Here is an 18,060-nt window from a genome sequence, read left to right on the forward strand (position 1 = left end):
ATCGGATATCTAGATTCTAAGAGTTTTAAGTTGCTTGAACGCGACTAAAGTGCTATTTTTAGTATCGCATCTCTTCCCCAAAAATCATAGTAATGATACAATACCCATGAATCGCTATTATAAATTCAAACATATGCATGATAATAAATATTTATTTCTGAAATATTTGAGAGTTTTAAGTTGCTTGAACGCAAATAAAGTGCTATTTTTTTGATCGCATCTGTTCCCCAAAAACCATAGTAACGATTCATACATACATATGCATGATAAGGAATATTTCTATCTAAAATATTTGGGTTAAAGAAAAAATCGAGAATAAATTTAGAGTCAGTTTCGAGCTGACGTTAAACAGAACACTTCATTACGGATCTATATCTGAAAGTTTGGACTAGAGATAAACATTTTTTTTATTCTTGGAAGAAGGAAACGTGATAAAATTTAGTGCCCGAATGCGGATTGTGTAATTCTTTCTCAGTGCGTCACTTTTTTACATTACTTATACACCCTTATCTGAAAAAAAAAGTACTAAACATTAAGACATTAATTATAAAAGATGGTAAAACGTTCACTTTATTTACTTATACGAATGAAATAAATCCCTTCTTTGAACTTTATATTTTCTTTTTAAGTGAAAGTAAACATCTTCTGGAAACACTAAAGAAATGGACGAGAAGGGAAAATGTATTCTAACTGAGGACTGCGTCGTCGAAATAATGAAATACATCATTTCTGACTGCGAGTTGAATAGTGAGGCGATCATTTCAGAATACGATGATTTTATCAACTTCGTGCTGGCCGATGAATTTTTCTTCGAGATCCTTAGGGATTATTTTAAACGTCTTTACGAGAAGCTTGAATTTTCCCTTAAGGGAAGGATTACAAAGCTATTAATAGATCTGCGACTCAATAAGTTATCGAACAAGAGTAAGGAATTCTTCTGGAGATCCCACCTGCATGCCTTAAGAGAAAAAGTCACAATTTCTGATGTTGGATTAATTTTTGACCCTGATAAGAATGCAAGTCAACGTGTTCACGTAAAAATTTCTATATATGGTAAGTAACTTGACAATTTATAAAAGTAATAACAAATTATTAAGCCATTATTTAAAGGAATTTCGAAGGGTCTTGAACATTTCGATATGCTCACTGTAGCCAAGAAGATTCCTGCTGAAGCGTTAGTTGACATCTGCATTGCGACCCCCACTTTGAAAAGGTTGACCATCGAAAGCACAACCATTATTGGGGCACTTCCGGATATCCCATATTTCGATAATGTTGAGGAGATCAGAATTAGGTTGAGTCCCAAATGCAGTGCTAATCAATATGCACCACTTGCCAAATTACCCAATTTAAGAAAATTGATCATCTCTGGAATTATTCCCAGCACTTCTACATGGCTAATTTTCAACGATGTAATGAGATGGAACAGACCTGAAACTCTTACACCTTTGGCAGTGACCATTGAAGGTTGCTTAACCGATTTGAGACGGACTGTTGTGTTCGCCAATATAGATTCATTGCAGTACTTGAACATATACGAAAGTTTTGATGACCATTCATGTGTATTGATTGAAGCCAAATACAACTTATGCAAAATATCGAAAGACCCAATATTAAAAGAAAAATCTCTTGCAACCTTTATCTTGGGAAAAAATGTGCAAATTGTGTTCGACAGGAATAAAGGGGAACTTGAAATAATGGTACCCCAAACAGAATCGGACATGGCGGAATTTGCGTCACTTTTAAAACTGCCCAATCTAACCCACTTGGTTATAACTCAAAAAAGAAACAATACTAAGAATTTGACTAGACCAGGTCCAATTATTCTCGAAAACCTCTTTTGTTCAGATGATCCAGTACCGTTGACATCGTTCGTATTAGAAAAGGGATCAATAGATCGATCTGGAGCGGAGAAACTGGCAAAATTAAAAACCATTCGTCACCTTTCCTGTTCTTTTTCCGATTGGGAATCGATCGAGTTTTTAAATCAACTCACTAACCTTCAATTTGTAGAAATCAAAGTTCCATGGAGCAAAGCTGATGCATCCGGAATTTGTAACCTATTAAACATATGTCAAGTGACATCTGTCATAATTTTCGAACAGTTTCATTTAAGATACAAAAGGAAGGATCAAATTCTAGAGGTTCATATAATATACGGCTGTACCGACGATATGATAACTCCCCTTGCCCAACTTAATGGCGTTAAAACTCTGCTGATTTCAGGAAATCGGGATTATAGGTGCCCTGAACCCGTAAACGCACTCTTCGATGATTTTGGCAAAAACAATTTAAGTGGGATTGAGGACTTGGATATTTCACAATTAAAAATAATCCAATTTAAAGATATCTTTAATGTAACAAAAATGCAAACCATTAGAAAACTGAAATGTTCTATATCAAATTTAATTGGTATTGAAAAATTAGCAGAACTAAAAAGACTGGAAGAGCTGGAAATAACACGCATTGGAAATAGTTCTCTTTCGCCACTTTTCACAAAACTGGCTACAGAAAACAAAATTACTAGTTTACAAATTCATCTCGAAAAACTTTCACCTGAAGAAGTTCTTAAGGTTTCCGAAATAAGATCTCTAAAGAAATTTGGGTGTGGTTTTTTTGACTTAGAAGAAATACAATCCTTGTCAGAGTTATCCCATTCGAATATCGAAGAATTAACTATTTTTGGATTTCATCAGAACCATTCCCTACTGAAATTATTTTCAACATTTGCTCTAAACGGTAAATCAAAAATACAACACCTCCAAATTATTGATCAAAAACTTACCAACACAGAACTATACGAAATTTCTAAAATAAAAGGTCTCAAAGTATTAGCTGCGAAATTTTTTGAAGGTTGCATAGACGATTGTGTTGCTGCACGATTATTAAACATATTTTTTTCCAAGCCTTTGGAACTACCGCTACTGTCTTCTATTCAAAAATTAGATGTGAAAGTCTGGATTGGCTTCAAAGAATGCACCTATCTGGCTCAACTTGAGTCGCTGGAATCATTGAAATGCTCATTGTGCGATGATACCGATTCCGGATTGGAAGTCCTGGCAAATATAAAAAACCTAAGGGAATTGATTATAGACGATACAGCCGGTTCGCTTTGTAAACTTTACCGGACATTTTCCCGTAAGCCTGTATCAGTATTACAAAAACTGCATACAGTAGTTTCAAATTCTGATGAGATTGGTGAAATATCGCAAATTAAATCGTTGATTAAACTAAGTATTTCATGCAAAATAGGATTTTACAACTTACGAATAGCAGACCTCGTACAACTTAAGGAACTTGAATCATTAAATATAGTTAACTCTAATATAAATTCCGAATTGGATTACCAGAGCGTGCCACCAATTTTTAAATTTTGTAAAAAGCTCAATTTCGCCACATTCAAATTTGATAATATAGCGGCAACAAAATTCGTATACGAAGCTTACAACATTTTAAAATCCGTAAGGGATCCTGGTCTTCAAGCCCCATTACAACTTACGCTGGTCGAGGATTACCCAGAATTTCATGTAAGTAGAAGAAATAACAAACTTATTTGACTTTAAAAATTCAAATTTTTTAGGAAGAAGATATTGACGAGGCATATCTTAAGGTTTCCTATTCGTGCACAATTACAAAATTTAAGTAAGAGAAGAATCCATTACTGAAAGTTCAGTAAGCTTAGTTTCGTAAGAAACATTAAAAACTTTAAGTTACAATTATATATCTGAAGCGATAAAATAAATATTTTTTAAAACCCCTTTCGTTTTGCAACACTGAAGTTACAGTTTGGGCACAACTGGTTCTTTTTTGGAACCGGTTTCAGTTCTCACAAGTTCACGAGCCACTTAAGCCAATCAGCTGTTGCCATTCGACATTCACACGCGGGATTGAGCAGAAATTACTAAAACTAAAACTTTTATAACAGATATCCATAAATCTGAAATTGTAAGTAAAATGTAAACAAAACAAGATGAAACCCTTTCACAAATAAAAACAATTGACATCGATATACAGAAATGTAATGAAAAGCAACAATTTTTCATCAGCTGTGGTAGTAAACGTGCCAGATTTACACTTTGCAACAAACTAAAGTGCTAGGGTGAAATCATTATCAGTGCCAGTGACATAATAGTTATTGCAAGCGTGAACTGATTATATAGTGTTGAATTCATAGTAAGCTACAAAAGATCTGTACTTCACTGGAATATTTCAAGTCGGGCAATTAGCCAGGTCAGGTAGCAGAAGTAACCCGTTCCATGTTGCATGGTGTGCGGCCTACGTGACTCAGAAACAGTTATCAATGGCGCAACACAAACGGAAAGTTCAGTGACCAATTTCTGTGTTGTTTCTGTGCAGCAGCCAAACACAAAACGCAACCCCTGAAATTCAGACCGCGTCTAACGTCCAACTGATAAAGGTATCGAACGAATCCAATCTCGCAGTTTGTGTAGTGTTATATTTAAATATTTGTTGTTTGGTTAACCAAGCAAATACCACGGGTAAGAGCCAAAGAAAGGCCTTTTAATAAACTCATCATATGTCTTAAAAAAATCAAATTTTTTGGTTCCAGTTTTAAATATAATAAAATAATCAGTGCTGTGTTCTGAATTAATATTTATTTTCTATTAATATTTCAAAATTTCGCCCTTGGTAATATCTTAACACTTCTTCTATTAATGACTAGCAAGGTAGCCCGCAGCTTCGCCTGCGGAAATTAAGATTAGCAATTTCCTAACTATATCGCTTAAAACTATACTTTTGATTAACTTTTTTATTTGCTACTTTATTTAAACTAAAACCATTCCACATTTCCACACCACCATAGAGGTAGAGGTTTTGTTTTTTTTTTTTTTTTGTGGTTTCCCCATGAGGCCTATTCCACAGTGCATTTTAATTAGAAATGTTTAACATTTTTGCAAGACTTCTCTATAAACGATATTTTTTGATTTTCCTTCTGGCGCTAAAATAATTAAAGACTCAGAGGAGCTAACTCTTGAACAGGCCACATAAAACTGACCATGAGAGAAGCAATCGTCCCTTAAATCTAGTCCAGCTAGTTTTAAGGTCTGACCTTGCGATTTATTTATCGTTATTGCAAAGCAAACTTTTACAGGGAACTGAAGTCTTTTAAACTGAAACGGTAGATTTGATGGTATTAGGGGTATTCGTGGTATAAAAACAATTTCTCCTTTGGCACAGCCAGTAAAAACCACAGCTTCGATTAAATTGTTATGAAGAGCTTTTACTTGCAATCTTGTACCGTTACATAGTTTTGGAGGTCTTAAATTTCTCAACAGCATAATTGGTGCACCAATCTTAAGCTTTAGAATGTGTAAGGGAAGTCCAGGTGGATTTTGTTGGTTGAGAAATTCAACCGGAAAATGAACTGCTTCATCAACTTCAGTGACTGAATCAATAGACTTATACGTAACTTCAATACCATCAAATGATTTTAACAGTATGTTATTTATTACCACAGCTCTATCATTTCTAGCAGTTAATATTGCTCTCTCCGAAAACCAATCTAATGATTTGGTTGAGATTTTTGAAATTTCCGGAAATATATTTGATGTGAGCTCCTCAAGGGAAGTTACAACAGTTCCTAAACCTGAAGGAATAATTATTTTTCCTTCGACAGTTGGAAAAAGACCGTCTCCAATTCTCAATAATGTATGTGCAAAAATTCCAGCAGTTGTATCGCCTTTTAAATGCACACGCATGTTTTTTGTTAGGCACAATTTTTGAATAGTAGGCCAAAGAAATGATGATTTTAAGCAGGCTTGTATTTCATCTGCCCTTGTTCCTCGAGGAACTACAGGAAGCGTTTGACGAAAATCTCCAGATAATAAAACCGTCATACCTCCCATTAGAAAATCATTACCACGAATATCTTTCAACATTCTATCCAACGCTTCAAAAGCACTCTTATGAGCCATTGTGTATTCATCCCAAACAATAAGGCTACATTCTTGAAAAACCAATGCCATATTACACCGTTTAGATATTGAGCAACATGGTGTTTCTACATTTATTAAATCCAATGGGAGTTTAAACACAGAGTGGGCTGTGCAACAGCCAATGCTACATTATTATTATGTCGTAATTTTGCTAACAACAAATTCAATAAAAATGTCTTGCCTGTGCCACCGGGGGCATCCAAAAAAAATATTTCACCGTTTTCATTTTGAACACTTTGTAATATTTTTTGAAATACCATTCTTTGCTCATCGTTAAGGGAATTTTTGTCTTTACTTAATTCGAATTCATTAATATTGTAATTTATTTCGTTTAAATATTCCCTATTTTGAAGTGGTCTACTAACTCTAATCGGTTCGGGCAAACCATAGTCTAATAGACACGTACCTCCAATGGACAGTGTTATATCTTCGATTAAAATAAGACATTTATTAAACACTCTATCCAGTAGATCTTGATTGACTTCTGCCACTATTAGAGAAAACTCGTACAAAATGTATTCTGAAAAGCTTTCTTTATACATTTCCCAAAGATGTGCGGCATCAGCCATTTGACAATTTACTAACATCACCGCAAATAAATCACGTAATTGAATTGGCGATTTACATAAAGCTGCTTCCTTTAGGGTATATTCCCAGTGTGTGTCATCTTCTAGTAAGCCCAAAGCCTTACATGCCAATTGAAATGTAGCATACGTAATGTTATTAACTGTTTTAAGAAATTAGAATGAGGTTGGTCCCCGCACTTCATGAAGAAGTAGTCTTAGGTAATAGCATTCACTATTTTTAGGGTGTATGGTATACACTCGACCTAAAACATCATCCATTCTAATTCCAGGAAAACCAGGTACAATATTACCTCTCTTTCTCCTTTGGAACTTTTTATTGTTCCACGTGAAATAGGAAGGTACTTCAACATAAAGAAGGGTCCTTGCAAATGAATCCGTTTTACAAAGTTCGAAAAACCCAGTCAGTGTCGTTATTGAAGCGTTGGTTAACTGGTTAACTAATTGATTTTGATTATTAGGATCAAAATATATCCGTTGACCATTTTCCAAATGCACGGCCAAATGTACAATTGCCGGATACCTTTCATGTATGGGGAATGCAAGAATTCTCCACACTGCTTCAGAACTACTGATATATCGACCGCTTTGATATAGTTGAACCTCATTAGTAGGGCTTTCCACAGTAAATGTAGCTTGATCACTGCCCTTATTGATGTATTTGCAAACGTATTTAATGGATTTAATTGAACTACAGAGCTCTACATTAATATGAGCCTCAAAGGTCCGCAGGAGAACACAATTATAGTGCATACCCACCTATTGTCAATTATGTTTCCATTAATTTCCATGGTGAAGCCACCATCTTCAGGTGCTCTTCGCCTATATTTAGGGTAACCATCTTTTCCAGTAACAGTTTCATTAAGCAACGATCGCGGAAACTTTTTGGAACAATTACCCTCGTTCATACAGGGCGATTTTAGGTTTAAGCGGCCACATGGTCCATGAATCATATTAGCCTTAACAATCTCATATAGGAGAGGATCCTTTTCAGAATCTGGAATTTCTGCACATATAATTGAATCAATTTGTTGAGGCGTGATCTTAGACTTTAACCAAATCAGTATATGTGCATGTGGGAGACCACGTTTCTGCCACTCTATCGTATACATAAAGCATTGCACTTCCCCAAACAAACTATGACTATTAATTAAAGACATTATAGCTTTGACCTTTAAATGAAAGACTCGAGCAATGATATCATGCCGATCGTGAGGCTTCTGCCCTAAAAATAGTGCACTTTTAATTTCTTTCCATTTAGGATTACAGGTAAATGTAATAAAAAGATCAGGACGCCCATAATAACGAACATATGTCATGGCATCTTGAGTTTTTTCGTGCATGTACCGTGGCGAGCCAGTAAAGGATGAAGGTAAAATTACCATCTGTCCAAACTGTGCTAAATCTACATCATTCCTACCTATAGCATCTTGAAGATGTATGTAGCTTTCTGCTCTCAGCTTTTTTTTGATTTAGCCGAATAAAATTAAGCCTTTCTGTTTCTATTTTAGCATACATATCAACCAAAAATTGACTAAAGAGAGCTCTAAAATAGTGCAGGTGATTCCATACATTTTCTCTAAGCATTATTCGGAAACTGTAAAAATCTAACGCTGAGACTGTTTTCTTAACGTTTTTTTTTGAAACGGGGTCAATTTTGGGTATATCTATAGTGTAACCATCTTCTCCATGACAAAACATTAATGGATATTGTAGGGCGTCATAAGATCGGTGAAGTTCACTGATTCTTTTTAACTGATTATTATAACCCTCAATAATAATGTCCCTTTTTTCAAATTGTTGGTCAACTAATACCAAAGCGACCTCATTTGCTTGGGGTGCGTTATAACGACCTCTATGAGCCCTAACAGGCTTTTTATTGGCGTGAATAACCATTTTAAATTGGCTACAATTCTTCGAAACTCTTTTAAGAGCAGTTTTAAAATCCTTAACATATGGATTACTTTCATGCAGCATCAACTGTAGTGATTTAACTAACGCATTTTTAACTCCAGGACTGTTTTTACACCTGAAATCGGCTTCTACATTGTCCTCACCAATAAAATAAATTTGGAGAAACTGAGCTTCTTCTTTAGAAGCTGGCAAAACGCTACCAACTAAGTGGTAAACTTGCCCCTGTACTTTAAATGTGGGCATATAACCTTCATTAAAAACTTTTGTCGCACCAAATGAAGTCATTTGAAAACAATTATTATATTTTCTGGTAAGCCCCATAAAATGTGTATGGTCTGGGTGATTACCATTTAAAAGACTTAAAAGAGGATCTGGTAATGTTTTAAGAGATGGAAGCTGGACTTTTCCCTCTTTGCAACACATACCTTTTGACTCTTCCTTCCATTTTAAGGCGCCACAAAATGAGCATCTCTTATTCATTATTCCAATATCAACTGATTTATCAGAATTGTATGCCAGATTTAAATCGTATAAAAAAGCGGAATTATGTTTTACTTTCCACGAATGTGCACTCTTTGTATTCTTTTGTTGTGTTTTTTTTTGCAGTTTGAATTTCCTCACGATGCCTAACATGATAGTTCTTATTTTCAATCTTTTTCTGTTTTTTTCGAGAAAAATCAGTAAGTTGACCTCTTCTTTGAATGTTCTTTTTTTTCATAGAAGGAACTTCTAATATATTTTGAGTGGGAGAGCTTCTATCATTAAAGGTTTCAATAGGCTTGTAGACATCATAATGTCCACCAGATAAGCTTCCACTGAAACGAAATCTTTTTATGGTACTGCCCTCTGTACCAGCAACTGCAATGAGCGTTTGATTAAAGTAAACTTCAATATAAATAGGGTACAATTTAGCAGCAGCTTTTAGTTCAGCATACGAACCAAACGTGTGCGGTTTAATCATGTCATTTTCATAATCCACAGGATTGGCATAATTATCTCCGTTAAAATTACATGTGTCATCAACAAATGAACTAAATTGGGAAACTATTAATCGAACTATTGATTTTCGAATGACTTGAGCATAACTTTCATTGTCAAACAAAACGTAGGACACAGCCCGGAATAAGCAAGCTCCATCACCTGTTATAGGTATAACAGAGTGAGGTACCGGAGCACCATCTATATTTAAATACTCTACTTCCATTGTAAGCAGTAAATCTAGAAAAAAATCAATATTTCAAAATGCTATTAAAATATACTTGTAATTTAAATAGTTATTTATCTAACTTTTTAAATATATAAGTTTTTGCAATAGTAATATTGATGTTTATATATTGCAAAATATATTGCAAAATAATTTCACACTGCACAACAAAGATTTGCAGATATAAAGATATTAATTCAGTTAGTTAAGACTAAAAAGTTACATGCGTATCATATGTTATTTAAATAATTTTCATGCAAAACTAAATTAACTTAATTTTGAAATTTTAATAAATTTCAAGTTTTTAAGAAGTCTGCCGATTACAGATAGATTGTTTAAGGCAACAGTTTTGAAAATTATATTTTTCAAAATGTATAACGCTTAAATTACAATCTAACAAACAAAAGTTTGTAATTTTGACCATTAAAGCTATAGAAGCAGCTATAGAGTTATTTTCTAAACTCAAGGTCTAACCGGTTTAATATAACTTTTTGTTGTTTAGCTTTTGTAATAGGTTTAATAGACGTTACTCAAATTATTTTGAGATTACAGAGTGTGTTATACAAACTTCGCCTTGGCAACCAAAAAGCTAACCAAATTAAAGCTATTTAGATTTTAAAATATTAGGAAATTTTAAGTTTAAAAATAATCTGCCGATTACAGATAGAATGCGTAAAGCAACAGTTTTGAAAATTATTTTTTCAAAATGTTAACGCTTATTTTCACAATCCAACAAACAAAAGTTTGTTATTTTGACCATTAAAGCTATAGGGTTAGCTATAGAGTTATTTTCTAAACTCAAGGTCTAATCGGTTAAACAACTTATTTTTATATAGCTTTAATAAATAGTTGAATGGCACCACTGAAATTATTTTCAGTGTTAAGAGTATTGTTACACACTCTCCGCCTTGGCAACCAAATATCAACTTAATTTTAATTAGGAAAGATTCTGACTTACCACAAAATGGTTAACGTAAATAAAGTTTAAACAAAAATTTGCGTAATCACAATTTAACTTGTTTTAATGTATTAAAATTGATTACAACACGTTTTCTTCTTATCATCAAGAGAACTCAACGATAACTAATTGCCAAGAGAAAACTCTGAAACAAATTTGCAGACAAAGTAAAGAAATATGTTTTGCAAAGCATATTACTACACACTATATTTCTCTTAACTTCTTCCCTTAGGAAAGCAAATATTTATGTAAGAAAAATTAAGAAATATGCCAAAGGAAAAGTTAAATGCGTCCCCAATAATACAATTTCCTTTATTTTTATCTTGGTTAACAATTTTAAGAGGCTGTCCATCTATCACCTAATTACAGTTTTGGCGTTTTTGGGCCCCCAACCCCTCTTTACACACCTTCTTTCCACACATTAAAAAAAAAAAACAATTGGCAAATAATGAACTATTTGTACACGACCAACAGGTTATGTTTCACTTGAATTAATTACAGCAAACGGTCATTTAATGGGACGTAAAGAAGTATGCAAAAGAAAAAGATTATATTAATAATAAAGACAGGTGGGGGACGCCGTGAATCAAATTGTTTAAACATTTGCATTTGTTTAAACAATATGAGGCACGTGTAATAAAGAGCGTGAGAATCAATTGGTTTGAATATTTAATGTTCTTTTAATATTATCAATGCGATTTGAATTTTAAATGACAAAAATCGGTTACAAAATGTCTTAAATCTGTTGTGGAAATGTAAATTAAATATTCTTTTAGCAAAAGGATATCAGTATTATCTTGATTTTTTGGATATACATATTTCGTGCGTGTGTGTGTACATAGCAGAGCGAATAATTATTTATTTTTGTTTTTTACAAATCCAAAGTTTGTAGATAACTCAACATTTGAAAACAAATGAAAAGATTTGCGATATAATCGATTTTTTAACCGCGCATTTTAAATTTTTTGTGACTGGTATTTTCATTTTTTCCCCTGCGCGGTCACACTTAAAATGCTACATACACTCATTTACGACTTAATGCAAAGTGCGCCAGCAGAACATACATACAAACATATGTGGAGGCCGTGACGTCACGCATAAGAGAATTGGAAAATATTGGGGACTTGGTTAAGGAGGCTGAATTTCCAAAAAATTTAAATGCAGTTAGTTGCGGCTATGCCATAAGATTATGATCATAATTTTTTTAAACCATTTTAACAACATTTATAACAGAAAAATGGCAAAAGAAAGAATTTAAAAAAAAACGAATCGAATTTTGGGGCACTTTGGGGTCGTTTATTGTTTTAATTTGTACCTCACACACGTCTCCTAATTATTTCAGAATTATGCGGATTTTTCTAGATTTTTATGTCAATCCGCTCTGGTAGGAATTTACCACTGACCCATTTTTTATTCGAAGACTTTTATATAGTAGTTTAGATAAAGACAGGTGGGGGACGCCGTGAATCAAATTGTTTAAACATTTGCATTTGTTTAAACAATATGAGGCACGTGTAATAAAGAGCGTGAGAATCAATTGGTTTGAATATTTAATGTTCTTTTAATATTATCAATGCGATTTGAATTTTAAATGACAAAAATCGGTTACAAAATGTCTTAAATCTGTTGTGGAAATGTAAATTAAATATTCTTTTAGCAAAAGGATATCAGTATTATCTTGATTTTTTGGATATACATATTTCGTGCGTGTGTGTGTACATAGCAGAGCGAATCATTATTTATTTTTGTTTTTTACAAATCCAAAGTTTGTAGATAACTCAACATTTGAAAACAAATGAAAAGATTTGCGATATAATCGATTTTTTAACCGCGCATTTTAAATTTTTTGTGACTGGTATTTTCATTTTTTCCCCTGCGCGGTCACACTTAAAATGCTACATACACTCATTTACGACTTAATGCAAAGTGCGCCAGCAGAACATACATACAAACATATGTGGAGGCCGTGACGTCACGCATAAGAGAATTGGAAAATATTGGGGACTTGGTTAAGGAGGCTGAATTTCCAAAAAATTTAAATGCAGTTAGTTGCGGCTATGCCATAAGATTATGATCATAATTTTTTTAAACCATTTTAACAACATTTATAACAGAAAAATGGCAAAAGAAAGAATTTAAAAAAAAACGAATCGAATTTTGGGGCACTTTGGGGTCGTTTATTGTTTTAATTTGTACCTCACACACGTCTCCTAATTATTTCAGAATTATGCGGATTTTTCTAGATTTTTATGTCAATCCGCTCTGGTAGGAATTTACCACTGACCCATTTTTTATTCGAAGACTTTTATATAGTAGTTTAGATAACTAAATAATTTAAAAAAATATTTTTTATGTTCTGTACTTAGTGTTTACTACATATGTACATAGAACACCAGTTTGTTCTGCTTTTTTAATTGCCAATTGTTAATTCAGACCTTGGTGCCGCTCCGATTTGAAAGTGTCTGTTGAAAAAGTGTTTCCCCAAGGCGGGGCCGTCCATTAAGTGATTCACACACCTGGCCTGGGCTAAATTTAAGAATTCGGGTTTTTCTTTTCCGGGTGACTGCAATCCAAGGGGGCCGGTCCCCGTCATCCCATTCCATTCCATTCAGCAGTCACGTACGCCATATACAATGCGCTGTCTCTTTGTTTATTGTTTTTTGGCGAAGCTATCACCACACAAATAAATGGAAATCCAAAACCATGATTTATAATATTCCAAACAATCTTGACCTTAACATGTCTAGTTTATGTTTTGATAGATTATTGTTAATGCGTATTAACTAAGACACTTTAAATTTGCTAAGATTAAGTTGATTAACTAAGCTGAAGGTTTTCTTAAAATCCATTTCACTTGTTAGCGTTTAATTTAAGAGTCAATTTAATTGTGGAATAAAAAATGTAGTGTCTACTTTTCTTCGAATTTAAAATTTCTTTCTTGACTTTAATGTTTTGCCCATTATTAAATAGGAATAAAGCAACCAAAGCCTTTAAAATAATGTTGATCAAAGCAATCTCTTTCTTAAACATTCACTAATACTATATTTCTTTCACTAAACGAATTCTAATTTTCTGATTTGGCTCTTTACTTTTCCAGCACCATGTTGGACGTGATCCAACCAAGCAGCAACATCTCGACCAGCGAGAGCACCGATGTGGTGGTGGTGCGTGCCAGACCCAAGAAGGTGTTCAAGCCGAAGGCGCGGATCAATCGTATTCCTCAGGAGCTGCTCGATGATCCACTGCTGCAGAAGGCCATCGACCGCCTGCCCTCAAACTACAACTTCGAGATGCACAAGACCATCTGGCGGATAAGGGAAATGAAGGCCAAGCGCGTAGCGCTGCAGCTGCCGGAGGGTCTGCTCATGTACGCCATGGTCATCAGCGACATCGTGGAGCGATTCACCAGCGCGGACACCGTCATAATGGGCGATGTGACCTACGGAGCCTGCTGCGTGGACGACTATACTGCCAAGGCACTAGGAGCGGATCTGCTGGTCCACTACGGACACAGCTGCCTCATTCCCGTGGATCAGACGTGCGGCATTAAGGTGCTGTACATTTTCGTGGACATTAAAATCGATCCGCTGCACTTTCTGGACTCTGTTAAGCTTAACTTCCGCCCTGAGGTGGGCCAGATAGCTTTGGTCAGCACAATACAGTTCGTAACCACGCTGCAGGCTGCATCCACGGAGCTGAAGGCAGCCGGCTATGATGTGATAGTTCCCCAGGCCAAGCCACTTAGTCCCGGAGAGATCCTAGGCTGCACATCGCCGCAACTGCCGGAGACGACAAAGATGATAATTTACCTGGGAGACGGGCGTTTCCACCTGGAATCCGCCATGATTGCGAACCCGCTGCTTAAGGTGAATTGCTCGTAAAGAGAGCTTTATAAATATGTTGAATTTTATTAACACTTGTCGTTTTCCCTTTCAGGCATACAAGTACGATCCATATGAGAAAAAGTTCACCATAGAGCAGTATGACCACACGGCCATGCAGAATCTTCGCCTGGATGCTGTACAGCGGGCTAAGAAGGCGAGCCGCATCGGAATCATTCTGGGAACACTTGGAAGACAAGGCAGTTCCAGAGTTCATAGATTTTTGGAAAAGCGACTCCACGCCAAGGGCATCGAGACTACCACACTGTTACTGTCGGAGATCTTCCCACAGAAACTAGCTCTCTTTGCGGACATCGACGCCTTCGTTCAGATTGCCTGCCCGCGGCTTTCGATCGACTGGGGATCGGCCTTTAGCCAACCGCTACTGAATCCATATGAGCTATCTGTCGTCCTGGGCGATGTCGAGTGGACGCCACACAACTCGTCGCCACGCAACAATGCATATCCGATGGACTTCTATGCCAGCGGCAGCCTAGGGCCCTGGACGCCCAACTTTAAGCCACCAGCGCTGGGAGAATGCGAGAACAAACCATCAGCGGATTGCTGTGGCCGATGCACGCGGGCAGAACTGGAGAAGGATGACAACGGGAAGGCGGCGGCTCTGGACGATCTTCTCGACTTCAAAAAGGGATAAGGGATTTATCTAACTCGCTCCCAACTGCCCGCAGAGCCCTCCATCTCAAGCGATCAACCATGATTGTCTGCCCAAATATAATGCTTAATACTAATTTAGTTAGTACAAATTTGGTTTTTAAGTTCTTACTTTTAGGTCATTTTTGTGTTCATCACAGATAGTTTCATAATTTGCTAATTCGCATTGTCGATCTTTAGTTTATTTACTAGATATATTTTTAAAAAAGATGCAATTGTTATAGTAATAGCAACGATGTACACAATATTTAACATTAAAAGAATGTTTTAAAAGACCAATTGAGTATTTAAATACAGCAATGATTTTTGTATATATATATTTTCTTTAAACCTATTTTTTTAATTCGTGTGGGAATCAAATAGAAATATTTTTAATTCTTGATGCCTAAGGTCGTAAATTTCTAAAACTTCACTGCTATAGTTTTTCGTCCACTTTCGATTTCTTCTAAAGGTAATTTTATGTACATACATACCTCAAAATGGCCGCTAAAAATGATTTCACAGGAATCAATAAATTTATTGCCAAAATATGTTTGTTATTTCTAACAAATTAAAAAGTTTTAAACTTAATTGTTTAAAATTACAGTCCCTAATCATTTTTTGCTTTAATTGGTTTCATCCAAATGAGATCTAACCTATTAAGAAATAATAAATTCGTTTTTTAGTTTTGAACATTTTATTTTATTGCAAGAATATCACGTATATTTAAAATATATACAACTTCTTTTAAATGTTTGTTATGTTTTAAACAATTGAACTAAATGATTGGCTATGATTTGGTTGTTTATACAATTGGTCTATTAAATTGGCTAAAAATTTCATAAGGTTTATATATACAATTGCACTACTTAAACTAACAAGTTATATACAATTTTGATGACATATATACAATTTTGATGTATATACAATTGAACTAACTATCAACTAACATTTACAATTGAACTATAGAATTAACTAGAATTTACAATTGTCTAAATTAACTAGAATTTAAAATTGTCTAAATTCGGCTATTTGCTGACACCGCAAGCGATGAATGCTTGAATCCTCGAAGTTGTTCCCAGGGTGTGCTAGATGCGATGGTCCTTGTTATCTGATCCTCAGGTCCCGCAAAGAACTAGCGGCGGATCCGTAGAGCTCCGCCAAAAGCTGTTGTTGGTCCGCGATGGATGTTGTCGGTCGGAGGACATCGCTTGCAGTGCAGGTTGAATCTCAGTCGACCAGTGGTTTTTATACTCCTTCAGGTAGGTGAAATTTTCAATTTTACAAGATAAGATCCCTTTGCCTGCTTTAATGACTTTGACCTTGGCGAAAATTGCCACACCGCGATTACCTAAAAATTTCCTGGAAAGATAAACACGGTCCCCTAGAAAATATTTTTGAGTACCCGCTGATTAGTAAAAATGGATTTGCTTAGGTGGCCGTATGTAGGTAGTAAACAATTTTTCCTTTTACATCTGTTTGCCAGTTAAGATAATGTTTAATCTTAGGTGTCATAAATAAGAATTCATTAAAAAAGAAATTCAATTAAATTATCTTTAGTTTTTATATTTAACTTTTTATGTAGTTCTTATAATATCAATATGATTATGTAAAAAGGTGAAGTATCAACAGAAAAACTGTGGGAATTCAAATTGTAATATCTAGTCAGTCGAGTTTTTAATTAGAGATTTCCAGTTTTGTCATTTCATCTTAGAGCAGGCATTTGTTTCTTGTCGTATTCCGTTTAATCTGTAAATAGGACAACGTCCTGGGGATTCCTCTGAAAAACATTAACATTTGATTTTAAGAGGTATTCAATCATCAAAAACATTTCTAGACCTTGCCAACCTTGCTTTTTTTAACATGAAGTTCCAGTTGCTTTCCTGCATTTTTTTCGACTTCTGATTTTTGAATAGTGGCCTTAAGGTTTTGAATTTCATCCATTAGCTTTTTGCGTTCGTCTTTGAGGAAAAACACCTCGCGTTTTAGGGAACACCTAAGAATAAATTTATATTTAAAAAAATATATAAATTAACACATAACAATGCCATCGTACACTTCAAGTTCCAAGTGCTTCACGTAATTATCGCCTTCCGAATCGATGATCTCCACATGGTCCTTGTCATTCGCCTGCGGGTTCATGGGATCCAGAATTTCTACTTCTAAATGCCTCTGATCTTGAAGATTGTCTTCTTTAGATTGTTGGGAGGATGTACTACTATTTTCACTGATCAGGTCCACAACTTCATTGTAAACGCTGGATGAATTTTCCTCCAAGTCCTCAAGATCTGTGGTAAAGTCGCATAGTTGGATTTCTATGGTTTCTGGGGCATCTAGAGACTGTGGTTCTTCCTGGAAGAATTTGGCGCTGTTGGCGATCTTTGCAGATTTATTTCTGTAATCCTTTTTGTTTTTTCCACGCTTTTCTTTGCCCAACTTTTGGGGCCCCTTAACACTTGGAAATGAGCCGGGTTTAAGTTTTGTTGGATTTTTTTGAGTAAAGCCAAGTTCGAACTGCATATTCCGCTCAAAGTCCTCGGGTGCAAAGTGCTCATTGCAAATGCAGGCTGTTTAAAAATAAAATTAATTTATTTACTTTTTACACAGTTGTTGTTAAATAATACCTGTAGCTGGGTTAATGCTATCGCGCTGGCAGAAATCAATCCATTTTTGGAGGTGCAGCTCTTCTTTTGGGAAGTGAAAGTATCGCCATTTTCTTCTATTGGAATTGCGATTATTATTTCCGCAATTACTCACAGCACAGCGCATTTTAAAAACAATTATTAATTACAAACTAAACAAACAGCTGATTTTTGTGTGGCAAGCGTCATGACTAAAGTGGTTTGAAACTTGGAACGGCGGATAATGGATAACATTATCCGACCAGTAATTATCGTTATTTTTAAAATTA

General features: G+C 35.1%; 3 protein-coding genes across 4 annotated transcripts; 1 reads left to right on the top strand and 2 right to left on the bottom strand.

The window, feature by feature from the left end:
• Positions 1 to 3,846: 3,846 nt before the first annotated feature.
• Positions 3,847 to 15,449, top strand: LOC108038579 (2-(3-amino-3-carboxypropyl)histidine synthase subunit 1). 2 transcript variants are annotated; one of them, XM_044457797.1, is made up of 3 exons: positions 3,847 to 3,945; positions 13,715 to 14,483; positions 14,554 to 15,449. In XM_044457797.1, the coding sequence occupies exons 2-3, from the start codon at positions 13,719 to 13,721 to the stop codon at positions 15,151 to 15,153; spliced, it is 1,365 nt and encodes a 454-aa protein (XP_044313732.1). In that variant the 5' UTR covers positions 3,847 to 3,945; positions 13,715 to 13,718; the 3' UTR covers positions 15,154 to 15,449. The 2 variants fall into 2 exon arrangements, with proteins under 2 accessions (XP_044313732.1, XP_044313733.1); XM_044457798.1 differs by lacking the exon at positions 3,847 to 3,945 and adding an exon at positions 4,322 to 4,499.
• On the bottom strand, positions 6,251 to 11,247 carry LOC123037405. Its single transcript, XM_044457799.1, has 2 exons — positions 11,097 to 11,247; positions 6,251 to 9,115 (listed from the first exon to the last, which is right to left on the bottom strand). Exon 2 carries the CDS (start codon positions 9,086 to 9,088, stop codon positions 7,958 to 7,960), a length of 1,131 nt encoding a protein of 376 aa, XP_044313734.1. The 5' UTR covers positions 9,089 to 9,115; positions 11,097 to 11,247; the 3' UTR covers positions 6,251 to 7,957.
• A 1,240-nt stretch (positions 15,450 to 16,689) lies between the features above and the next one.
• On the bottom strand, positions 16,690 to 18,011 carry LOC108047692. The gene is made up of 4 exons (XM_017127985.2): positions 17,774 to 18,011; positions 17,206 to 17,716; positions 16,998 to 17,145; positions 16,690 to 16,929 (listed from the first exon to the last, which is right to left on the bottom strand). Exons 1-4 carry the CDS (start codon positions 17,916 to 17,918, stop codon positions 16,894 to 16,896), a joined length of 840 nt encoding a protein of 279 aa, XP_016983474.1. The 5' UTR covers positions 17,919 to 18,011; the 3' UTR covers positions 16,690 to 16,893.
• Positions 18,012 to 18,060: the final 49 nt, after the last annotated feature.

Source organism: Drosophila rhopaloa, unplaced genomic scaffold (assembly GCF_018152115.1).
Source record: "Drosophila rhopaloa isolate 14029-0021.01 unplaced genomic scaffold, ASM1815211v1 contig_163, whole genome shotgun sequence".
Taxonomy (NCBI): domain Eukaryota; kingdom Metazoa; phylum Arthropoda; class Insecta; order Diptera; family Drosophilidae; genus Drosophila; species Drosophila rhopaloa.

Bases quoted from the DNA above. Each gene is read 5' to 3' on its own strand.
- LOC108047692 (XM_017127985.2), bottom strand. From the start codon at position 17,918: ATGCGCTGTGCTGTGAGTAATTGCGGAAATAATAATCGCAATTCCAAT. The intron at 17,717-17,773 runs GTATTATTTAAC...ATTTTTAAACAG, and splicing joins TAGCATTAACCCAGCTACAG to CCTGCATTTGCAATGAGCAC. The intron at 17,146-17,205 runs GTACGATGGCAT...ATTTATTCTTAG, and splicing joins AAGCACTTGGAACTTGAAGT to GTGTTCCCTAAAACGCGAGG.
- LOC123037405 (XM_044457799.1), bottom strand. From the start codon at position 9,088: ATGTTAGGCATCGTGAGGAAATTCAAACTGCAAAAAAAAACACAACAA.
- LOC108038579 (XM_044457797.1), top strand. From the start codon at position 13,719: ATGTTGGACGTGATCCAACCAAGCAGCAACATCTCGACCAGCGAGAGC. The intron at 14,484-14,553 runs GTGAATTGCTCG...TTTCCCTTTCAG, and splicing joins TTGCGAACCCGCTGCTTAAG to GCATACAAGTACGATCCATA.